This window comes from Lasiodiplodia theobromae, assembly GCF_012971845.1.
Source record: "Lasiodiplodia theobromae strain AM2As chromosome Unknown scaffold_12, whole genome shotgun sequence".
Classification (NCBI taxonomy): Eukaryota; Fungi; Ascomycota; class Dothideomycetes; order Botryosphaeriales; family Botryosphaeriaceae; genus Lasiodiplodia; species Lasiodiplodia theobromae.
The window spans coordinates 660,848-684,635 of NW_023336322.1; the positions used below are offsets into that span (position 1 = coordinate 660,848).

At 54.5% G+C, this 23,788-nt stretch overlaps 8 protein-coding genes across 8 annotated transcripts; 5 read left to right on the forward strand and 3 right to left on the reverse strand.

Moving 5' to 3' along the window:
* LTHEOB_4642 (ATPAse AAA+ type core protein) lies at window positions 1–1,396 on the forward strand (the record flags this gene model as incomplete). Its single annotated transcript, XM_035513699.1, has 5 exons — window positions 1–19; window positions 262–489; window positions 566–769; window positions 831–1,115; window positions 1,164–1,396. The coding sequence occupies 5 exons, from the start codon at window positions 1–3 to the stop codon at window positions 1,394–1,396; spliced, it is 969 nt and encodes a 322-aa protein (XP_035374691.1).
* A 1,571-nt stretch (window positions 1,397–2,967) lies between these two features.
* LTHEOB_4643 (uncharacterized protein) lies at window positions 2,968–3,864 on the forward strand (the record flags this gene model as incomplete). Its single annotated transcript, XM_035513700.1, has 1 exon — window positions 2,968–3,864. The coding sequence occupies one exon, from the start codon at window positions 2,968–2,970 to the stop codon at window positions 3,862–3,864; it is 897 nt and encodes a 298-aa protein (XP_035374692.1).
* A 935-nt stretch (window positions 3,865–4,799) lies between these two features.
* LTHEOB_4644 (GNAT family protein) lies at window positions 4,800–5,642 on the forward strand (the record flags this gene model as incomplete). The annotated part of the gene is made up of 3 exons (XM_035513701.1): window positions 4,800–5,364; window positions 5,439–5,579; window positions 5,629–5,642. The coding sequence occupies 3 exons, from the start codon at window positions 4,800–4,802 to the stop codon at window positions 5,640–5,642; spliced, it is 720 nt and encodes a 239-aa protein (XP_035374693.1).
* A 4,180-nt stretch (window positions 5,643–9,822) lies between these two features.
* On the reverse strand, window positions 9,823–12,484 carry LTHEOB_4645 (ATPAse AAA+ type core protein; the record flags this gene model as incomplete). Its single annotated transcript, XM_035513702.1, has 6 exons — window positions 9,823–10,409; window positions 10,471–10,536; window positions 10,589–10,744; window positions 10,797–10,904; window positions 10,953–11,181; window positions 11,372–12,484. 6 exons carry the CDS (start codon window positions 12,482–12,484, stop codon window positions 9,823–9,825), a joined length of 2,259 nt encoding a protein of 752 aa, XP_035374694.1.
* Window positions 12,485–12,999: 515 nt separating this feature from the next.
* On the reverse strand, window positions 13,000–15,106 carry LTHEOB_4646 (Transcription-silencing protein clr2 protein; the record flags this gene model as incomplete). The annotated part of the gene is made up of 2 exons (XM_035513703.1): window positions 13,000–14,819; window positions 14,866–15,106. The coding sequence occupies 2 exons, from the start codon at window positions 15,104–15,106 to the stop codon at window positions 13,000–13,002; spliced, it is 2,061 nt and encodes a 686-aa protein (XP_035374695.1).
* A 485-nt stretch (window positions 15,107–15,591) lies between these two features.
* On the forward strand, window positions 15,592–18,990 carry LTHEOB_4647 (Iswi chromatin-remodeling complex ATPAse isw2; the record flags this gene model as incomplete). Its single annotated transcript, XM_035513704.1, has 1 exon — window positions 15,592–18,990. One exon carries the CDS (start codon window positions 15,592–15,594, stop codon window positions 18,988–18,990), a length of 3,399 nt encoding a protein of 1,132 aa, XP_035374696.1.
* Window positions 18,991–19,714: 724 nt separating this feature from the next.
* On the forward strand, window positions 19,715–20,568 carry LTHEOB_4648 (Methyltransferase type 11; the record flags this gene model as incomplete). The annotated part of the gene is made up of 2 exons (XM_035513705.1): window positions 19,715–19,847; window positions 19,940–20,568. 2 exons carry the CDS (start codon window positions 19,715–19,717, stop codon window positions 20,566–20,568), a joined length of 762 nt encoding a protein of 253 aa, XP_035374697.1.
* A 574-nt stretch (window positions 20,569–21,142) lies between these two features.
* Window positions 21,143–23,227, reverse strand: LTHEOB_4649 (uncharacterized protein; the record flags this gene model as incomplete). The annotated part of the gene is made up of 4 exons (XM_035513706.1): window positions 21,143–21,634; window positions 21,699–21,861; window positions 22,040–22,106; window positions 22,519–23,227. The coding sequence occupies 4 exons, from the start codon at window positions 23,225–23,227 to the stop codon at window positions 21,143–21,145; spliced, it is 1,431 nt and encodes a 476-aa protein (XP_035374698.1).
* Between the last annotated feature and the right edge of the window lie 561 nt (window positions 23,228–23,788).

Genomic DNA, 23,788 nt, shown 5'->3' on the forward strand with positions numbered 1-23,788 from the left:
ATGGAACGACTAGGTTCAAGTACAAGAATACCAGGATGTCCATGTACAAACTGCGAATCTCTAGATTCGGGCTTGCACAGCCTCCGACGGCGAAAGTTCGATGAATACGATACCATCGACTTGAGCTTGGGAGAACCATTGACTGAACACCAGTACCTCTTGTGTTGGTCCCATGTCTACGCATTCATCCTGAAAGACCGCTGCTGGGGTATCTCTCTCTACCCGTCCTCATTAGACTTTACTGCCACTAATGTACTGCAGATTTGGTCCTGCTGTGTGGGTTGAAGCCGCCAAAAATCGACAAGGGTGTCATTGATACCCTCGTCATGCGATCAGACGAGAACAAGTCCATGATAAAGGCCATTTGCGAGACATTCAATGGCTCTGAGGCACAGAATCTGTTTTTCGCAGATTTCATCCAAGGCAAGGGAGAAGGCCAAATATTGCTACTTCATGGTCCTCCAGGCACTGGCAAAACTCTGACTGCAGGTGAGTCAAAGGAGGTGATATGAGTAGTATTATACTACGAGTCGGATCTGACGGACCATGTTCTGATTCTTCATAGAATCCGTGGCTGAGTGGACCGGAAGACCACTTCTCAGCATCACCGCTGCCGACTTAGGACACGAGCCCGAGGAACTTGAAAAGAAACTGCTCAGATTCTTTCGAAACGCTAACAAATGGGACGCCATTGTTCTTTTGGACGAAGCTGATGTATATCTTGAGAGGCGGTCGACGCATGACCTTCAGAGGAACAGCATTGTCTCCGGTGAGAACCTGGATCCCATTATCGCGTGGTCAAAGTCTTACTAATGCCGTGCGCCTACTAGTGTTTCTCCGGGCCTTGGACTACTTCCAAGGCATACTATTTCTGACTACTAACCGCGTTGGTTGTTTTGACGAGGCCTTCATGTCACGAATTCATGTCCAGATCGGATACGATGTGCTGGATGATAAATCTCGGATCCAGATCTGGAAGAATCATTTCAGGAAGCTTACAAAAAATCACGAGGATGGAGGACGCGAGATTCAATATTCCATTACTGCTATGGAATATGTAGAGAAAAGCACAGCATTGAAGGACCTCGAATGGAACGGTCGAGAAATTCGTAACGGTATGACCCACTTTCCACTTCCTTCACGTACTAATATGATTGCGATAGCGTTTCAAACTGCCGTTGCCCTTGCTTCTTTCCATGCGAAGCAGATAGACGAAAAGAACAAGGATCGTACTGGTGAGACCAAGGCGGTGCCGAAAGTCACTGATGATCATATTGATCAAGTGGTCAAAATGTCTCAGAACTTCAAAAGGTACATGAGGGACACGCTTCAATCCGACGATGCAAGCTTTGCCCTTCAGCACGGTATACGGAGCGATAAGACTAAGGCGACATGAGTTTCAATGTTTTTCCAAATCAAGGCCATTCGTTTTTATCTTATTATTCTAGAGAATGAATCGAACCCTTTTCCAGATATTTCATATGATATCTTACTGGCTTTCAATTATTTTGGGGACTAGCACACCATAGCGGACCCATTGACGTGTGCTGGAGTTGCCGTGAAAGCTTCTAGGTGGAGTATTAGGAACCGGAACATGTTACTTAGTATGCGATAACCGAGAAGAGGGCATTTCTAGTCTATGTACTAGCTCTGACTCTGAGACTATGTCTAACAGCTAAGTTGTGACAAGTCTCAGTGTTTAAATGTGCTGAGCATCGATCACAAGTGAATATAGTAGACTGCTTAATTATGCTTATATGCACGATAGTATCGATATGGAGAAAGCGGTGTAGCTTGAATTATGTGACATTATTTCAACACAATACCTTTAGCTCGTTATAGAATATGTGCTGTGCGACATAAATACTTACGATACTTCTCCAGCATTCCATTATGAAGACAATGCACTTATATTTCATGGATAATGATGGGATTGATTGCGAAGATTAAATAAATAATTTCCCCTTAAATAAATAGCAAGCGACAGCCGTAATAGTATCTAGAACGTAGTTTAAAGGGAAGCTTTAAACGCATGACCAAGTTAGAAACACCGATCTGCACGGTCGAAGAATTCAGCCAAGAGATCATATCAGCTTATATACCTATAATCGCGATTTCTACATAAATCTCTCGATTATTCCTTCTCCCATTGAATGATCCATTACAATTTCTTTAGCCCAGCGCATCCAGAAGAAAAACAGCGCTCAGACCGTGTGACGACTAGAGGGTCCAAGTGGTTTCTATAAAACTTCTATGAGCCCGCGGCCAGGCTCCCCATACATACCAGACCTTCTCTCTTGCCTAAAAATGGACACCGACTACGATCTCCCCCCATCTTCACCTGATAACATGTCGATGATGGAATTATCTGACAGTAAAGAGAGGATGTGGTCTGACAGGTGCCATTGCAACCTCGTCGGCGAGTGGTGGCCCTGTTACATCTGCTCTGCCGGTTACTACGATATCTGTTGCCGCTGCATTCAGAAGACACGTCTTTGCAAAGACAACTCCCACGATCTCACGAAGCGGAGGGACGACATTGACCTTAGTAATGGTCACAAGGGCATCTCACCAACGGACCAGAAACTTCCAGGCGTTCCGAAAGGGTTTCATTCTCACCTCTTATCTCTGCCACGCCCTACACGGCCCGGTCGACCTCTTTCCAAAAACGATTTCAACGACATCATTTCGCCTTCGCCTGCCCCTACTGGAAGGCGCATGCGCCACTGGAGTCCACCGAGACACCTAAATCTTTCTGTTCTGCACAGTAACTCTCTTCACCTTCCAAATAGCATATCAACCACACCTGAACCCGACTCACCTACCTTAGACATGGCTGGCGAGCGTGAAAAGTTCATCATGGAAAGTCTTCTGGACGTGCTCAAGCCTGACTTGGGAAAACCCACAACCAAACGCAGTCTTTTCGGAACGCGCTCACCGACCACTCCACGCTCACCCGGCCCTTCCATGACTGCAACTCCCACCCCAAAGACCGAACGCTCCACCCTCACCGAACACAAAACCATGGCAAACAACCCCAGCGCATCCAACCCCGCCGCGGCTGGCGCCATCATCCAACGCTTCGCCAACGCGCAAGAGGCGCGCCACCACCTCAATGAGAAGGTGCCCAGGTGGACGCCGCCCTCCGAGCACCCGGACCAGAGCCGCCGCCCCACCACCCCATCCGGCGAGTACGCCTACGTGCGCGCGGCCGTCCACTCCATCAGCGTCGGTCTCCAGGACGCCGCCGTCGCATACACGTCCGATACCACCGTCACCCCCACCAACTTCGCTGTCCACGAGACCCGCTACCGCGTCGAAGCGCGCGCGTGGCTGCTCTTCGAGGCTCTCAAGCGCCTGCACGACGGCGGATGCACGTTGCGGTACACGATGGACTTCTCGGGCCACTTCGGCGGCGAACTTGGGGATAGGGAGCTCAAGTTCCGCGAGCGCTGGGTCGCCGTGTGCAAGTTGCTGCAGCGATTTCGCAGCGCGGCGGGGATGGTGGCGTCGGGGTCGACGGAGGAGATTCTGGAGGCGTATGTTGCTGCGCCGCTGGCGATGGGAAGGAAGATGGAGGAGGACGAAAGGCTGGCGAGTGAGGGAAGGGAAGAGAAGAAGCTGAAGTTGGCTCCGTTTCCGAAGCCACGTTCTACTCCGAAGTCGTCTCCTACTCTGAAGCGGCTTCTGCCTATCAATCCGTCCTCTTCTGATGAGCAGGAAGCGAGGGAAGAGAAGAAACGAAAGCTGGATTTGGAGCCGCTGACTTCGGATGATCTGGCAGAGATCTCGGATGACGAAGAGATGAAGGCCCAGAAGGCCAGGAAGGCCGAGCTTGAGAAGTGGTTGAAGAACTACATTTGAAGGAGAAGATTGCAGTACGTGGGTGGTTTGGAGCTGAGCGGGGCATCTCTGGGCTTGGATGCGGATTGGCGCATATGGATGATGCGTTACAGCAACTGGTTCTGCCTCCTCTTGACTCATGAAATTGGCGAAACAAAGGAGGCGCTCATGGGAATGGGTGCGTGGACAAACGGATGGTTATTCTCTCTGGCAAGCTGCTTGCGCCCAGGCGGAAGGTTGCGGCATTCGACATCTCATGGGATTGAGGCAAACTTCTAATTCAGATCCAATCTGGTTCATAGCTCGGCGTCTCTATAAAAGCTCTGCAGACCCAAAAAATCGAAACTTAAATGGCGAAGGCATTCAATCGTTGGTGGTGAAAATGACGAGTAGAGCCTTCAGTACAAAGATGGTTTCTGTGGGGTCAGGCGCAAATCTCTACAGGACGTAGTCCCTGTCAGCCTTACCTTAGCCATAATCTTATTTCGACCTCACAAAAGCCCGTCGGCAAGCCCGCCGGTTTCTGCTTGCCGATGCCGGTTCCACGCACGTTGCACGTTGCTCGACAAGGCTAATGACCCCACCTTCCCCATGGGGTTCACAGGTGAGATCGTACTACTGCCGTTTGCCGACAGCCAGCCCCGCAGCTTTGCCCCGCTACTTATCGCAATCATGCACCCGAGCCTCCTCCTGGAGCTGCGGATCGACGCTTCGCTGCATCACATCTCCCGTTCGCCTGCCCAATGGGGAGACTAGCCCGTTCTTTGGAGCACCTCACATCATGACTTCGGTGTTAGCGCCGGACAACTCGTCATTTAAAAACCCCGAAACCTCAACACCACCGCCCGCCGCCTGCCCACCCGCCCAATCGCGCCTTCAACCAACACCCCCATACCCACCCGGACCCCGCCCACTCTCCGTAACCACCACTTTCCCTACCCCACCCACCCCCCACCATGCCCCTCCACCTCTCCCGCGCCACCACCGACGACATCCGCGCCCTCGTCGACCTCCACTACGACGTCACCGGCACCAGCCCGCTCACCGAGATCCTGATCGGCTACGACACCGAGGCTTGCCGGCGCGCCGCGACAGAAAGGTGGACGCGCGAAGCGGCCGAGGACCCGGCGGACTTGTGGCTCAAGGTCGTTGATGTGGAGTCTGACGGCACCAACGATGATGACGGCGGCGGCAGCGGCGGCGGCAAGAGCGGCGGAGGTGGAGGAAACAGGAGCGGAGGAGGCAGCAGCAGCGGAGGAGATGGCGGAGAGGGAGGTATCAGCGGCCGCATCGTCAGCGCCGCGCACTGGAAGGTCTACCCGAGCTGGCCAGAGGCGACGGCGACGATGGCAGAGAAGGACGGCAGTCCGCAGCAGCAGCAGCAGCCGTGGGCAGCGGCCCAGCCGCCAGTGGAGCTAGACTGGATGGCGGAGGGGAGCGAACAGCGCGCGTTGGGGGAAAAGGTAGTGCGGAAGTTTTACGCGCGGCGGGCGGAGATGCAGCACGGGAAGCCGCATGTCTGTGAGTGTATTTCCCCTCCTCTCTTCTTTGCACACGCCCATGTGCTGTACTCGCGTGCTCTGACTTGTCCGCAGTGCTGAACCGGCTCTACACGCACCCGGACTACCGCTCGCGTGGCTGCGCCAGCGCCCTCGTGCGGAATGGCTGCGAGATGGCGGACCGCCTGTTTCTGCCCGTCTGGGTCGAGTCGTCGCCGGTGGCGGAGCGGCTGTATCGTAAGCATGGGTTCGAGCTGGTGTGTCGGCCGGATCATGTCCGGAACAGTAAGTATGATATGAGCGGGCCAGTGTTGCGGCGAGAAGCTAGAGGGCCGGTTGTGGTGTAGTTTGAGGATCAGGTCTATTAGCACATCTGGTGTCGGGTCAGTGTTTGAGGAGTAGCGCGGCAGAGTGAGCGCTTATGGGATGTATCCTCTCATGTAGTTAAATGAGTGATTCGATCACCGCGGCCGTGAACTCGCGGAAGAAGATCATCAACGGCAATGGTTGAGACCCGAGAAGACGTGAGTCCGCATGGATAGACGGCCAGATGAGCACGCAATGGCTCTCCCCCTTCACTTAAAAGGAGGAGAAGTAGATGTTTGCTGAATCAGCGCGACGATGGCATCACGTACGTTAAGGAAGCGGAGGAGCATCTCACCGTTGCGGGTCATGTCGTGGCGGAGCTGGAGTCTCAAGTGAAGAGTAGCGTGACGTCACTGGTAGTGAAAAACTGTCGCGGCTCGGATCTCCCACCCGCAATGACAAGGCATCGGAGACCTTTAACGCGTAGCACGCTTAGGCGCGACCCTCCACAGCAGGAATAACCTGCCCTGCAATATATAAACCGCGAAAGTGATCGTTCCCATTACAGAACAGCTGGCTGGTGCAGTGGAGGGCGCCCCATTGCACCAGCCAGGACCCTAAAAGTGGTAAAACCCGACCGGTTAGCTCTGTATCTGTAGGGTTACCTTGGGGAGAGCTGGTCCACGAGTCCGCAGGTTCGATTCCGGCCTGGTGATGGCGGTCGAGGTCCCGGGTTCCGGCCGGGCCCGGGACCTCCTCCTGCTCACCAGCGCTATGTTTGTCCCTGCGGACCGTAGAACGCCCCCCAAGTTCCTTTTTGCATTTTTTTAATAGCCCTCTTTTTTTGGCTTCTACTTTTTGCACACGCCCATTTCTTATTTTTAAACCCCCTAGAGATACTCACTTTTTCTCCGTGGCTCGCCTCAAATTTATATGGCAAATATGTAGCAGGCAAATGCGGCGGGCTCACCGGCATCCCACCTGCGTCATCACACCCAATGACTCATGCAGGCAAGGTCGTTTCTCTTGCTTCTCCATATTTTATTACCTGTATCTACTGAGAACTGCCTGAGATGCACGACTAGCGCAGTTGCTTTTCATAAGAGACCCGTTACATAACCCCCCTTAGTAGGTACCTCATGAGGCTCCGCGGCGCGCGCGAGGAGGCCTGGCATGATGTTCAGCCTCATAAGCCTAATCCAACCCTGATCCAGTGCCATTGTAGTGTATGAAGTTGAGCCTAGGAGGCTTCGGCGGCATCGTGACCTGCGAAGACCCCTTATCTGCTTACTTATCCGCCTCTCGTGTGGTATATGCTGCGGTGTCGCCCTTCTTCTTGCGCGGCTTGGAGTCCTTGCTGCCCGGCGGGCGTCCTCGCCCCCTACGGGGTGGTGGTTCAACAGCTGCTGGAGGTTCGGTGAAGGCCGCCACTGCGGAGGTCGCTCCTGCTGGAGGTTCGGTGAAGGTCACTGCGGAGATCTCTGCTACAAGAGCTTCGATGGAGGTTGTCGTTACGGGGGTCACTGCTGCTGCTGGAGGCGCCAAAGGTGATGGATATGTGGTTTGGGGGAAGTCAGGATACGTATTAGGGGCGCCAGAATGGGATGAGTATGCCGAAAAGTTTTGTGGCTGATGTAAATCCATTGAATAGCAACCATAAGAAGAACCGTCAGCGCTGAATTGATTGGCGGGATGATCGCTGTTGTAATAAGGCATTTCGCTGTGCTATTTGCCGTAATAAGAAGACGTTTTGGTGCGCAGTTGGTTGGAATCAGAAGACACTTCGCTGTGCAGTTCGCCGTAATAAGAAGACGTTTTGGTGCGCTGTTGGTTGGAATCAGAAGACATCTCGATGCGCTGTTGAGTGTTGTGATAGAAAAACGAAAGGAGGCGACTGAAGCTAACTGGAGAAGGAGGATTAGGCAGTGTGCAGCTATGGCATGAGATATTTAAGTTGCCTTCCATTGATACTTGCGTTTCGATTCCCAATGAGTACGACAGCGTCAGCAATGACATTCAGCTGCAGAGTGGCTGCAATGCTTACGTTCCGCATGCACTAGCGTTTAAACACAATTGGACCGCCATCATGTCTATTTAGTACGACTTTGTGATTGGCTCGCTGATTCTCGAGGCTGGCCCACACGCGACCGCCGCCTGGAGATAGCTTCGGTTCGTGTTTCCAAGACGAATTGCTTGCAGCCAACACACCAAATCCTCGCAGCCAGGCTCTTGCATTGCAGACGTGCATGGTCCAGACTCGAATTAACAGCTGAGCTCGCTGCATGTAAGGAAACTCGTACTCACGCGTGTCTCACTTGGCGTAGTAATGTTGCCGTGTTTTGTGCGCTAAAATGAGGCTGTGAAGCTTTGAGGGGCGTCAGAACTTGTTGAAGATGGGGTCACTTGTCGCTTTGCAAGGCCAGTCGGTGATACAGAGGTGTCTTGTTGCCTATGAGTTAATGATGGGCCAGGAGAAGACTCGAGAACAGCGTGCGGGTGCCAAGGATAGTGGACCAGCTGACACTTGCCGAAGGCGTGTGAGTAATCTTCCTCATTACCACTCAGAGCAACTAACTCTGCAGCGTCATGCAGACCCCATGCTAATTTCCCAGAACCTGATGTGGAGTTGGTTGGTCTCCGGCGCTCCACGACAAGCTCCTTGGTGTGCTGCACCACGACCAAATGGGCTGGAGAAGCCCCGCATCCCCGCTAGTTCGGGGCGTCCGCGCATCTTAGTTAAGTATAGAAAAAAGTTCGTGCGCGCAATTAAGTGGTTTCGTAGTTCCCGCGATCTATCTAAAAGAGACCTAGGTACTAAGATTCGAAGGAGAAAGGTGGAAGTTTATTAATTACTAAATAAGAGGAATACTGCTAAGTATTTATATAGGTTTCTACTTTTCATACACCACCTTTTCTTACTTACACACCTCCTCTAAGTATTAACTTCGAAAGCTACTCTCTAGTAGGTGTAAAATGAGAAACGGGGGTGTGCAAATAAGAAATGGGCGTGTGCAAAACGCAGGCGCCCTCTTTTTCTCCTCCGTGGTAGTTCGTAGCATTTATCTCAAAAATGTCACGTGGTGCACGTATGCAATGAATCATGAGGTGATGAATTGGTCGTGGACAAGGCTTGTTGGAAAGGCGGGAAGTGAGGCAAAGGGGAGTCCCGAACATCCTGGAGGGAGAGCCTGGTGGCGGTTCTGGCTTCTCGCCCTAAGTTAACCCAGGTGTTTCAGGTGTGAGGGCAACCTAGGATGTTGCCCGACTGTAGTGCCGACGCTCGCGTGGTGCGCGTAGTAGGGGCCAACTGCGTTCTGGGAGGTTTCAGAACGTTTAGGGTCGCGTAGAGTGTGGCTTCAGCGTCTTTGCTGCGAATAAGATCCGCGTGGACATTACTGTGCTTACTGTAGGCTCTGAATTGAGCGGCCGCGCTGGCGAGATGTCTGAGTTGGTCTCTGTCAGGGTTCTTGAGGTTACGACAGAACTTTGTCTGCCAGAAGTCGGGGGAGGAAGGATCCAGCTTGTTGACGGGTGGTCCAGGTTTGTGGCCTAAGTCGTGGAGTTGAGAGGTTGGTAGTAGAGACATTCTCTTAACATATAGAAGTGTAACTCAGAGCTTAATAAACATTTACGTCTGGATGATAGCTTCACCTCCCCACGACATGACTGAAATACGTCCATGTTGGCCTTCGGCTGAGGTGTCCCTCTATTGCGCTTGTCCTTCTAAAAGCGACTTTTGTTTCTTTGTCAGTATCTGTAGAGGGGTTCTGCGGCCGATAGCTAGCATAAAGAATAGTATGGGTCTAGAATATAGCGCAACCATACCCTAGCTCTGCCTTGGAAAAGTTAACATATGTGGGTAGCTGAAGCTATCGTCCGGATGTATATGTAGAATTTCAAATTCGACATCCTCGTCTGGACGATAGCTTCAGCTACCCACATATGTTAAGTTTTCCAAGGCAGAGCTAGCCATCGGCTGCGAGAGGGTTCTATAGCAAAGCTCGCCTCTACTCTGTCCCTTGCTGGATGCATCATTTAGAGAGTTAATAAGATCATCTTCATCAAATGCATAGTCCGAAAATGTCTCTTATAAGACCACCTCACCATAGTCCTGCAAACTATATATGTGGAAACCTGGTGCCCCCACCCCATCACCAGCGAGCACTGCCCGTCATTAGATTCCCACAGTCTTTCCCAAAGACTTTCCCTGCTCTCCCTTGGCATCCTCCATGACATCCAAGCAAACCTTGAAATGGCGCATCTCCAGAGGCCACTTCTCCCTCGACGCCAGCAGCTGCGCCGTCTTGACCATATTCTTGATTTCCCTACCGTTGAGTGGGTACTCCGCCAGCTCCCTGATATTCGCATCACTGACATTGCTCCCATTCTTCTTCCGCGAGGCCTCGATGAAGTTCTTCCAGATGCCGATCTTCGCCTCGGCGTTCAAGTCCGGGTAGTTGATCTTGAGGTGGATCCGGGAGCGGAAAGCCTCGTCGAAGGTTTCGACGCGGTTGCTGGTCAGGAAGAGGATGCCGCGGTAGTACTCAAGCAGGCGCAGGAAGACCGAGACGATCTTGCTGCGCTCGAGGTCCGAATGGTGGCGCTGTTCGAGGAAGACGTCGGCTTCGTCGAGAAGGAGCACCGCGTCCCACTTCGCGGCGAGGTCGAGGATCCGCTGGAGCGTGGCCTCGACGTCGGTGGCATTGGAGCCTAGCTCGCCGGCTTGGACGGAGTACAGAGGCTTCTGTAGCCGGTCGGACACTGTTCAATGTGTGTGAGTCGTGAGTTCATTTAAAAAGAGCGGACTTGTATAGCAACTTACCAGTTTCTGCTGTGAGTGTCTTGCCAAGACCGGGAGCTCCATGCAGTAGCATGATAATGCCTTGTCCTTGAGGCTGTGTTAATATGTCACTTAGAGATACTGCACTGCAAACACTAACCTTTTCCTTCAATGATATCGTCGAAGACGTCCCGGTTTTGAGCCTGACTCTCCACGAAAGCCAGGATCAGCTGCTTGTAGTTGCCGGGCAGGATGAGGCGATCAAAGGCCGCATGGTTCCAGTTAACCTCTTTGATGGGATCAATGTATAGCTTGACTGCGACGTATTAGTCATTATTGAATGTCTTAAGGTGATTTCCTGCACATACCCCAAGTCTTCGATCTGAGATAGAATCCAGAAACCACATGAGAGGCCAGAAGCAAGTTCTCATCACTCAATGGCTCCTTGAGGACGTCATCCTTATGAGTTCCAACCCCTAGAGCATGTTAGCAAAGATGACCACGCAAGGCGCAAAATGCCTTACCATGCTCATCATCAGGTGACTCCTCGTCATCCGAGTCGGAATCCGATCCGTAGCCATCGTTAGCCTCTACGGAGCCATCATTTCCATCTTCATCATCTTTTTCGTCTTGATCGATAATTGTCAAAGGGGGCTTTGAGTAATCGCCGTTGCCGTGCTGAGGAAGTCCTAAAGGCAGAATTCCTGAATAAGTCACGTAGGCAGCTGCGTCGATGATAACCCGTCCATTGACCTGTTCATAAGGGAGAGTGCGTCAGTCACCATTAGAAAATTTCAACATTTACGTCCGGACAATCGCTTCAGATACCCATGACATGTCATATTTTCTCAACAAGAGAGAGACATTGGAGGCGGCCTGGACGGGAAATAGAAATATCGTGAGAGCAACCTGGAGAGGGACTGAAAAAGAGGGGGCCACTTACCATCTGAGCCTTCTGAACAGCTCCACCAAAGAGCGAGTTACTTGGCTGAATCGTCTTCACGGACAGGCCCTCATACTCAACGACCGTGGGCTTCTCCCTCAGTGCCTCCCACTTCCTACCGCGCTCCAAGACCCGCGCCCTGACATCTTCATATTCGGGATGCAGTTCCGCAGGGAAGATGGTAAGCTCGGTCAACTTCTTCGCGCCAGACCACTTGTCCATGCAGAAGACGCGGTCGACCCAGCCAAGGCTGGTTCCGTCCAACTCGAGGCTTGCGCAGGTAATGGAACACGTGAACGACTGCGGGTTACTGCGGAATAATCCGCAGCCGGGCATGTCGCCATAGTCGACGGCCTTCACCTTGTAGAAGCGGTCAAACTGCTCCTCATCTTTATGATACACGACGGTGCCGGGGCGAAAGACGGTGAAGAGGGTGTCGAACGTGACCTTGTGGCAGCGGTCAAGCGGCAACTGCTTGCGGCGCAGCCTCTCGATCTTGCGCTTGGTCAGATCGTACAGCAGGCGCAGGTGCGTCGCCGCCTCGGTGCTCTCCTCCGTCGTGTGCACCGCTTCCTCGAAAGCAGGCCACGCGTCGTACAGCTCGCGGAACGGCGGAGTGAGCATCAGACTCCCTCTGCGCAGCTGGTCCGCGTTGGGGTGGTCGGCCAGCAGCGGCGCAAGTACCGCCTTGATGTGTGGGCTCTGTACCGTGACCGACTCTACGCGGAGCGGCGGCGCGTTCCTCAGACCCGTCCGCCGTTGGTGCACCACCACGGCGTACAGCCCGTTGGGCGGGATCTTGACCGGCGCGGGGCCCTTGCGTACCAAGTCGGCTGGGTACTCGGCTTGCCACTCCCAGTGGCCGTCATCGTTGGTGAGGCCCTCGTAGAGGGTGCGGATCGAGCAGAGGCTGCCTTTGGTGGGCTTGGCGTTGTTTATGGTGTCGGGCTCCGAAGGGCCGGTGGCGTCGTCTGTGAGGGCGGGGTGAGGGGTTGGTTGTGGAGCTGAGGGCGTGGCGGGTGTACTGGAGTCTGGGATGGGTGTTTCGACGCTGGTGTCGGTCACATCGACGAAGGACCCGCTGGAAGAAGGTTTTCTGAACATGGATAGCATTGTGAAGTATGGGGTGGTGGTGAATGATGTGTGAGTGATAATTTCTGAGGAATGCTGGGCCGTTATATGCTCTCACTTCTACCATGCTCTCTGATGCCGTGAGGGAAAGGATGAGCGTTGCTGCCTTGTGCGGTATTCATCTTGACCTATCATTTCGCACCGCGTCTGTTTCACGCGTGGGACTCATGCGGGCGGAAAGGCAACAGCGCACGGGCGGCGGTCGGCTCTATGGCAAAACTGCACTTCTCCAGGCAGAACTGCACTTCTCCACATTGGCAGAACTGCACTTCTCCGCATTTGGCAGAACTCAATTAATACATCCAGATATTGGAATCAACCACACACAGGTACACGTGGTCCTCACACGCATCCCATCCGAGTCTTGTCATTGCGATAACTCCGTCTAACTATTTGTGTCCCATAAACTCCACCAATGCATGCGTGAACTTCAAAACATCAGTGATGCAACGCCTGGGTATAACAACCGCCAGCTCTTTCCTCAATCCCCCACGCCATCACATACTCCAGTTGCTCCCACCAGGGCCTCCCTGCGGATTTCCCTGCGCCGCACCAGCACCCGCACCAGCTATGAAATCGCCATCCAGATTCATAAAGTCGCCAACGACATCACTAACAGCCCCCATGCCGCCAAAGCCAGCCGCATCAACCATCAGCGCAGGGTCAGTCGCCTGCTGCGCCTGGGCCGGCGCGACGATAGTCTGCAGCTCCTCGGGGCTCGGCGGGTCCAGGCTATCCGAGATCTGGACGGCGGCGGGGACGGAGCGGCCGAAGGCGTCTTTGCGCTGGCTCTGGCGCACGCCGATGGCGTTGGCATCGTTGCTGTCGTTGCGCGCGTTGATCCAGTGCGACGCGTCCTGCAGGTTGCCGGAGCGGATCGTGTTGTCGAAGTCCTTGTCGCCGAGGATGATGGGCAGGAGCACGCTGCTCTCGTACCAGCGGCCCTTGACCTGCTCAATGGGGACCTGGTGCATGGAGCGCAGGAGCTTCCATGCGCCTTTTCGATTGGCCTTGGAGGAGACTTGGTTGCGGAAGCGTAAATCCATGATCATTCGGGGCGGGAGATGGTCCATTGGTGGCACAGGCTGGTTGAGAGGAAGGTTGCCGATGAAGCCGTAGAGGTCTCCGTAGATAGTGATACTTGAGCGGCCTTGCTGGACTCGCTCCACGATATCAATGACGACCATGATGGGCAGACTCATGTTGGGCACGTCCATCTGTATCCGAATAGGCTCTCCAACCCAAATCTTCTCTGCGCCAAGGAATACGCCCGCCCAACGACGCTCCTCGGTGCCGGGGCCGGGACGCGAGCTTATCAGCTTGAAAGGAGTGTAGGTGTTGTCGACTGCTTTGGCCGCGAGAATGCTCGCGTCTACTTCTGGGTTGCCGTGGCCGTACTGTCCACTGACGGCAGCCTGCCAATCCACATTCTCATACGTAAGATCCCGACGATTCTGGAGGTGAGCAAAAGTAAGTGGAGGTGCGCTCCATGCAAGCCAAGGGCGAAGCAGATTCTCGGCGTTGAGATGCACCGGTGTCTGGAAGTCATGCGGATGTGAAAGCGGCTGGACAATGTAGTGGCGCTCGACTTGGTTGTTGGCGGCCTTTGTCAGGTACCTTCGAATCAGAACACCCAGGCCCCATGCCTCTCCGCGACTCATCCATACGACTTCGCCAGGCCGGAACAGAAGGGAATGATATTGGGAGTCGAGCTGGTGATCAGGCAAAGCCAGTCGCGGAATCGCAGATGGGGCCGGCTGAGGCTGGGTTTGAGGAGCATTCTGCGGCGTTGTCGTACGAGGAGCAGGGACCTGTTGTACTGGAGGCGCTTGCTGAACCGGAGCTGGGTTAGGCTGTGCTTGAGCGCCGGCTGAGCTTGGACGGTTGAGAACTGCAGGTTGAGTTTTCGGCGTCGACGATTGACTGCTGGGAGGTCTTTGAATAGCGACGTAAGGGTCTCTGCCAATGCCGGCATTTCCAGGTTGCGCAGCTGGCTGCCCGGGGGCCTCTTTCTTGATCGCTGGCTTCTCATCCTGCACCTCCTCGGGACAGCAAACCTTGCAGCTGCAGTTGTTCGCATCTCCGTCTTTGTCCGTGGCAAGCCACAACAGGTGTGGGAAGAAGTCGGCGGGACTTCTGAAACGCTTCTTCCGGCCCATGGGATGTCCATACAAGTATGCGTCCTGGCGGTCGTGGCCGCCTCCTGCGTGGTTCTTTGAGGCCTTTCGGGACTGGGGATCGCCATCGTGGGCGCGCGACTTGATGTGCTCGAATAGTCGGTAGTTCTCGGGGAGAGCGGCGAGCATGCATGCTTTGTCTGCGTGGGTCAGCGGAGTCTGGCGAGAGGGCAAATTGAGGCCTACGTTGGTGCTCCGAGCCAGGCCCGGCAAGCTCGCGCATCAGCATGCCTCCTAGCTTGCGACGCCAGTCCAGGTGTTTCGGCTCATCCTCAGCGATCGGACGGTAGTAATCGCTCACGCCGTTTGAGTCGGGCGTGTCATTGAGCTGCTCGGGTGTCGGCTCGTTCTTCTCCTTCTTCTTGCCATGCACCGTCTCCAGTTTTCCATCAGAGCGGCGCACATAGAGCGGATAGTATCGTGTCATGGCGGTGGTGCGGCAGCCCGCGCGAGCATGGCCGTGTTGGAGTGGCGGCGTGCAAGGTGTTGATTGCGGCGAGCGATCGGAGAATTAGCTGTGTGGAATGCTTGGCTTGCGTCGGCAGCTGGCGTCAGATGGCTTTCTTAGCGGAACACAGCAGCGCGGCCGGGTGCGCGCGCAGACTGAAGCGCTGCAAATGAAAGCAGTCAGCGACAGGTCAGAGCGATGTTTGGACGGCGATGCACAGAGCGGGGGTGTGGTTTTGCGGCGTCAAGCTCTGGAGCTGAGGACCCCTGCGCGGATCAATCAATCTGGCACGGGATCGCGCGTCACCGCGGCGCGTCTCCTGCCCATGGTAGCCTTAGTACTCTGACCCTGCCCAACCACCACAACCATTCTTTCAAGCCGCGCATGGTTACAATTCTACGGAGCTGATCTTCTCGGCTGCATCGCTAACCTTTTTGCCGCTGCAATCCTGCAGAGTTCTCCCAATGGACCGCCCGATTGTGCCTGTGCAGGGCAATCGGACTGCGCCCACCACGCCGCGGAGGAACACTTACAAAGATCTCGTCAACGCCTTTGGATTCCAGCGCAGCCCGACTTCGGTCACCCGCGCTCGAAGGTCCAACAATTCCGCCGCCAATCCCGCCGCCAATTCCGCGCAGACAATGTACACTGCTGATCCAGATCGGATGCTCCCTGACGAGCTATCCTTGCCTCAGCGTCCCGCGACCCCGCAAATGATCAAGCTCGGCAGTCCGCTGCCAGACTCACCTTCAGACGACCTACCTGTTGCAAGTGAGGAGTTCAGTCCAAGGCGCTCTCTCCGTCCGCATGGCAATCCGGATTACACCATCTTACCTCGCACGAAAAGGTCTCCCAAGAAGGAGAAGGAGAAGAAGAAGTTGCTGAGTTCCAACATGGAGGATTTACTGGCGGCATCTCTCAGGTCGAAGGTCTCTACCGCGCGTAGGCAGATCCGCGCTGAGATTGAGCAAAACACCAAGGTGAAGCAAGACGCCTTCTTGCACCACCATAGCAGCTATTTTCTTCCCCTCCTCCCAGCAACGAACTACGTTGCAAAGCTGAAGGATAAGAAGCATAGAGCCTTTGCTTCCTATCGCGAGCTTGACGAACAACCCGAAGGTGTCACGGCTACACTGAAGCCCTACCAGTTAAGCGGCCTGTCTTTCCTGGCTCACATGTACAACAACGGAATGCCTTGCATGTTGGGAGATGAGATGGGTCTCGGCAAGACACTACAGACGTTGTCGTTGTTTCAACTGCTGGAGGAGCAACACCCGAATCGCTATGGTGAGAACCGGCCGTATCTTGTGGTGTGCCCTCTAAGTGTTGTCAATTCATGGGTCAACGAGGCGCAGCGATGGACTCCTGGACTGAAAGTCCTCCGCTTCCATGGTCCCAAGGCTGAACGCGACGCGTTGAAGAAGGTCGCCACCGGTCATGTGGACAAGTATGGCAACGAGACCAATCGCTCCAAAAGGCGGACTGGTGATCGCCGTCGTGCTGCGAACAACACTATCAACCTCGATGATGACAACGACGAGGATCTCTACAAGATCATTATCACAACCTACGAGACCTTCGTCGCCGAGCAGAGTTGGCTGAAGACAGCCTTTGTTTGGCGCTACGTCGTGCTTGATGAGGGCCATCGAATTAAGAACAGCTCATCCAACTTGGCACAGGCACTCCAGGGCTTTAGCGCAGAATATCGGTTGATCCTAACCGGCACTCCCCTTCAGAATGACTTACATGAAATGTGGAGCTTGCTTCACTGGATGTTACCGGAAGTTTTCACCGTTAACACTGCTTCACTCTTCAAAAAGTCGTTCGATCTCGCCAATGGACAAGTTAACATCTCCGTTATGGACAATGCGCGTCAGCTTCTTGAACTTCTTATGCTGCGACGAATGAAGAACAGTCCCGGTGTCGACCTAAATCTTCCCCCCAAAGAGGAAGTACTGTTATATTCTCCACTAACTCCATTGCAGAGGTTTTGGTACCTCAGGCTGTTAACGCGCTCTGATGGAGCTGTACTTAACGACCTTTTTGCTGGCATCAAGGGCAAGGAGAAGAAGGCTTTGAAGAAGGAATTCGAGGAAGACAAGAAGCTTAAGGTGTTAGAAGAGGCCGAGGCCGGTGAAGCTTCGACAGACGTCTGGGAGGAGATGCGCGAGAGCATGATGAAAAGTCTGGCAAACGAACGCGAGGAGGAAAAAACCAGTGATTGGACCAAGCTAATGAACCTGGTCATGCAGCTTCGCCTATGCTGCACTCACCCGTACCTTCTTCCTGGAGTCCAGCCAGAACCATACCTCCTCGGCGACCACATCATCCGCGCGTCTGGAAAGTTCATTGTTCTCGAGAAGCTTTTAGAGGATTTGATCATCAAGCGTGGCAAGAAGGTCCTCATCTTCTCGGGATTTACAAGTACCCTGGACCTTTGTGAAGACGTCTTAAACCTTCTTGGCGGCGATGGCGAGGGCTTCCGCTTCTTAAGGTTCGACGGGTCGACCGAACGAGCACGGCGCAACCTCGATCTTCGCTTATTCAATGATAAGTCCTCCGACTACATGGTGATGATCGTCTCAACGAGGGCAGGTGGACTTGGCATCAACCTGACTGCCGCGACTGAGGCAATTTTCCTCGACGAGGATTGGAATCCTCAAATCACTCTTCAAGCCGAAGCTCGTGCTCATCGAATCGGTCAGACGCAGCCTGTCACTATTTATAAAATTTGCACGCAGGGAACCGTCGAAGAGCAAATGATGGGGAGAATTCGCAAGAAGCTCTACCTTTCCGCCAAGATCACGGAGTCCATGAAGACAGTGTACGGCACTCCAGCCAAGAGGAAGCGTACCAATGCAGCTGCAACTGAGGAGGATAGGCCGCATCTCAACGTGTCTCAGCTCAAGACCCTTATCCGTCGCGGAGCCCAGACCCTCAGCCATCCCGAGATTGACTTCACGGAAATGCTGTCTTGGGATGTGGTCACCATTTTGGAAAAGTGCCGGGACAAGCCAAGTGACCCTCAAGTCGGCGAAGATGACCACACTATCGATGAACAACAATGGCTTTCATCTATGGAGAAAGTCGAGACCGCTGTCTTCGACGGTCGCCGAATCCAACGGAACATGGACCCTGGCCTCTTCCGTGTGAATCTGGATCTCAGCCGAAACGATCGCCGGAAGGGAAAGAACACGACGGTCATGGTTGACGGTTTTGCGGTCAGCAAGCAAAGCATGATGTGCGACGACTGGGAGGCTATTCCGACCCTAGCTGGAAAGGATCCGCGACTGGCGGACCGCGCCAGGAAGAAGAAGGCGGCGATTGTCAACCAAGATCACTGCCAAGAATGCTGGGATGGCGGCGATATCTTGCTCTGCTCGCTCTGTCCACGCAGCTACCACGAGGACTGCCTGACGGACGAGCAGGCGGCGGGTGTTGGGGTCAGCAAGCAGTTCATCTGCCCACAGCATATCTGCGGAGAGTGTACCAAGCGCACGAGTGAGGCCGGCGGCATGCTGTACCGCTGCCGCTGGTGCCAGCTAGCCTTCTGCGAGGACTGCCTCAACTTCGACCGGGCCGAGCTTATCGGCGACACTCTCCCTGAGCTGAAGCTCCTCGGCTTTGCGGAAGTCAGGCAGGCGTACTACGTTAAGTGCCATGTCTGCACGGACATACATGATGCTAATCCCGAGACGAAGGAGTTCTGTGAGGAGCAGGAATTCCAGTTTGAGAGGCAGTGGGAGGAGGTTAAGGAGGAGCAGGAGGCTAAGAGGGTCAAGATGGAGATGGAGACCGATATCAAAGACGAGGTCAAGGAAGAGATCAAGACGGAAGATGGTTGGGCTTCAGACTACATTTGAAGGATCACCATCATTGGCCTTTATCCTTTGGATATCATGACGGAAATGGTGCAATTGGGTACGGGTTTAACGGGTTTACGATTGGGTTTACGATTGGGTTCACGATTGGGTTTACGGTTGTGTGCACGACTGGGTTCTTGGGGGTACTTGGTAACTGGTTTTGGGTCTTGCGCGGCGAAAGAGTTTCGGAAAATGGAAAAGGCGAACGAGGGATTGGACATTGGTAAGGAGTGGTGTTCGATTCGGGCGCCTAATCTGATACCCCGGCTTTCGTCGACATTCTGATTTCTCTTGCCGAAGAGCGGCTTTTTGTTCATAGGTCGTAGACAGATTCGAGGAGTCGTGAGAAGTCTCTGAGATAGAAAATGGGTAGAAAAGAAGAACGGTCTGCGAAACAGCGAATCCTATTCGCGAAGCGTGCATCCTCAAAATACCTAGTCGCCGACCAAAGTCATTGATCGCCGACAGAATTCGCGCCAAAATTGCGAAAATGCTCCACAAGCTTGCGTGCAGCCGAAAACTACGCGGGAAAGTGGGGGAATGAATCAAGCTTAGTCATGAGGCCAAATTCCCCGCATCCGTCTTCGTGAGCTCTAAATACGGCGCTTGCGCCGGTTATGTTTAATTCAACCTCACTCTGTCCAAGCCTGAAGAGCATCCGTGATCAGTTCCACCACAACCTCCGAAAAAAGAGAACGAATTGAGACCCAGAGTCGGCAAAAACATGTCATCCGGCACCGACCGCTTCAACGCCGAAGCCGCGGCCTGGGACAGCAACCCGGTGACGGTTCGCAGCAGTGAGCTCGCATACGAGGCGCTGCTGCGACACGTGCCGGCCCTGACGAAGGAAGACAGCAGTAAGGAAAACCCCCCTCCCGCCGCCACTCCACCACCACCTCCTCCTCCACGACAGGCCTACGCTAATTTCTTAGCATGAAAAAACCAACAGACCAAACCCTCGACGTCCTCGAAATCGGCTGCGGCACCGGCCTCCTCTCCACGCGCCTCGCGCCGCACGTGCGCACGCTCCTCGGCGTCGACCTCGCAGGCGGCATGGTCGCGGCGTTCAACGCGAAAGTCTCCAAGGACCAGCAGCAGAAGCTCACCAACCTCACCGCCATCGAAACCCTCCTCACTGACCCCGACCAACCCGAAGTCCAATCCGCCGCGCGCGCCCTGCTGTCGCGCTCCGCAGCGGCCAATGAAGAAGGAAAACCCATCCGCTGGCACCTCCTAACCTCCCACCTAACCCTCCACCACATCCCGCAGCTGGCCCCCTTCCTCGCAACCTGCCACGCCTCCCTCCGTCCCGGCGGCCTCATCGCTTTGACGGACTTCGAGGCGGTCGGGCCGGAAAGCGTGCTCTTCCACCCGGCGTCGAAGCGCGCGGACGTCGAGCGGCACGGGATCGACCGCGGCGAGATCGCGCGGCTGGCGCGCGAGGCCGGGTTCGTCGATGTGCGCGTCGAGACGGCGTTTGTGTTGGAGAAGGAGATTGAGGATCCGAGCGAAGGAGTGGCGGGCGGGAGGACGAGGGTTGGTTTCCCGTTTTTGGTGGTTTTGGGGCGGAAGGTTTGAGGGGGAGTGGGATGAGTAGCGCGCGGAGGGAGTTGGTGCGGGACTTGCGTGGCTGGGGGAAGTGCTGTTGTTGTAGAAAGGGCGGCGGCTTGGATTGAATTTTGTCTGGCGATCTTAGTAAGGTATCTAATCCGTTTTCCAAGACGTCTTACCGATACAATGGCCGGAGAGGGAGAAGGTGTCGGTACTGGAGATGCTGGTGCTATTGATGCGAGACTTGTGTTTGAGACCACGAACGCGGAGAGAGACGTTCAAAGCGTTGCTTACGGTGAGAAAAGTCTAAAGGCATGAAATAGGAATAAAAACGGTTGAAATGGTCGGTCGGTTGCATTATGAACACTCCCTTATCTCTGAAAATAACGCTTAGTCTCGCTCGCGCAGACACAAACTACGCTCTGGACCACGGTTGCTGTACAGATTCCCAGCTACTCTCAGAAGCCTCGGACAAAATAGCCGCTGTGTTCATGCATGCAATTAAGTCTACTGTTGTTAAAACACGGCCTCCTTCCCTCGCCTTGGATCTGCTCTGCTCCGTCGATCCAGCCGTACATCTGTGTTAATCGTGATGCCCTGATCATCCACATCCATCAACCCCCCAAACCTCCTCTCCCTCAGCGTCAGCGACAACGTCGTCGTCGGGCTGCTCACCTCCACCACCCTGCTGCTGCGTACCCTCCACCGACGCCAACTGCGCCGACTGCGCCGCCGCTGGAAAAGGCATTCCGTGGAAAGTAGGATCGTACCACGTCCTGCCGTCTCCGATCGCGTATCCAGCCAGCGGCATGACGCCGTGCGGACTGCCGCTCATGAAGCTGCTGGCGTTGAGGTTTACGGTCATGGATAGAGTCTTTGACGGCGGCGGCGGTGCTGGTGGGCGTATAGGGGCAAAGTGGTGCTGCTGCTGCTGCTGCTGCTGCTGCTGCGCGGCGATGGTAGTGGCAGGAGGAGCGGCGGAAGTTGCAGCAACGGTCGCGGTAAAGGCGTTGGCGGGTTGGAACGTTGGTATCCAATCATTTGCGGGCCACGCTGCCGGGGCGGAAGAGTAAGTGTTGCGGGAGGTAAATGTCTGAGGACGAGGTGCTGTCGTGGCGGACGAAGCGGTGCGCCACGGGCCAGCAGCCGGCACAGACGCTGATGAGGGTGCGGCTCCAAATTGCAGTTGTTGGTGCTGGGGTGTCGGAGCCGGTGTCTGAGGGCCGTGACGCGGTGGAGGTGCACGACCGAATGTTGGGGTTGAGTAAGTTGAGAGCACAGAGGCGGTCGATGCGTTTTGAGGAGAGTTCCCGAGTGTTTCTGTGACGCGTGCGGGGGTCCTGGCGCCAATTGTTTCTTGTGAATAAGAAGACCGGTGAACCACGGGCGTGGTATTCTCGACGGTAGTGGAGTGGCGGAGCGACGATGACAGAGAGGGTTGGTGAGGTACGGGTCTACGAGATTGGCGTGCATCTGCAGTCATGCGTAATTGATTTACGGATTGACGAGCACCTGTGTTTGCGTGTGTGGGTTCCGAGGCGGGAGGTTGCGGCTGGAGTCGAGTACTGCGAGGGGCGGACTGAGGTGCGGGTGGGTAGATAGGAGTGAGCATGCTGGGCTGCGGTCCAGCGATTTCAGCGGGTGAAGATGATGGCGGTGGCTGATGTAGCTGCTGTGGCGTTATTGCTGTATGCCCTTCTGGCTGGCTTTGGCCCTGGGACTGCGCTTGTCCCTCGGCTTGCACTTGCTCTTCCGCCTGTTGGCGATCTTCTGTCCGCACCTGCTGCTCCTCCTGTGGTTGCTGCTGTCTTGGTTTACAGGCAAGTCGACAAATTTTGATCCCACTGCCACGAAAGCGCTCTTTCTCATTCAGCCATGTGTCTGCGTCTTTGGCACTCATACCGCGCTCATCCGCTGGTAGTTCCTCCCATGCCGGATAAACGCACACTGCATTTCGTCTTGCCGCTGCAAGCTTACCATCAAGGTCGCTCGTCTCACATACCCTTCGCCACTCTTGAAGAGGGCCTGACTTCAATAGTTCAAACTTGCGCGGGGCGTAGACAAAATTGAGTATTGTTCCTACTCCATCGTGCAGTAGGGCGGCCAAGACGGACTTCTCCCTCCTTAGAGCGTTGGTAGCATGGGAAAGGCGCAGGTTGAAGCGGCGGTACCACCGCCATTGCCGTTTGTTGAGTCGCAGTCGTTGATCGTCGGCGCGCACAAAGCCCTTTTCAGCGCCGTCGAGCATGAACAATGCAATGCGCCAACAGAAGGCGACCAGCGTCTTGGTCTCATAATACGTGTCTTCTCTACCAGATTTGTCACGCTTCTTCTCCGTCAGAAGCCGGAAGTCCCTTATACCAGGCAGGTCCCGTATATCACTAATGTCAATCATTGCCGTGTACAGTTTTCGGACCAGCTCGGCCGGTTGAGCCTTGTACTGCAGAGCAGTGTCGTCCTTGAAGAAGAGTTCTCGATCCGTGTCGCTGATCGAAAAACCGAGGATCGGGCTGCGGGCGCTGTCGTTTGCAACTGCATCGCCTGGCCTTGGTTCCTGATTGAGAGTGTACTCGGAAGATCCGCCGCTTGCTATGTTTGACATTGGCTCAGTTTGTCCAGCATCCGAGACATTATTCGCGACGGGGACGGCAGCCGGTGTGCTATGGGGCCCTGATGATGGATGCATAGCAGAGGGAACGGGACGAGAAGCGACAGATAATGCGTATAGAATGACGTGGTTAAGAAGAAAGAACGTTCGCAACGTGGCGGAAGAGGGTAGAAATGCGGCTGATGAAATGTGCGATGTTGTTCGATGGGCTCAGCGGCGATGGATGTGCGGGTGATGGGAGATTGTCGCTGCTTGGGCTTTCGGGTCGCCGCTTATGCGCTTTCCTCCAGACTGCCAGCTGCACCTTCCCGAGCGGCAGGCGCGTTGCAACGGGAACTCTTCACTCCGAAAGCTAAGCGAGCAAGCAGCAAGGTAATCGGCAAGTGCGACGGAATGCTGAGCCACCTCCAATTTTCAAATGAGGAGGCGGTCTCGGGCCCCGTAAATGGCGAGCAAACGCGCTTGTGTTATGTCAAGCTTGGCCACGTCTTTTCACAATAGTCTAAGCAGCATACTTTTTGAGCTTTTTCTAAGACCAATCTACTACATTCTCGCATATGAAAACAAAAACAAGATGGACCTATAGAGTTGAAACAAGGAACAACAAATATCTGAAGCCACAAGCAATATGAGGGTAAT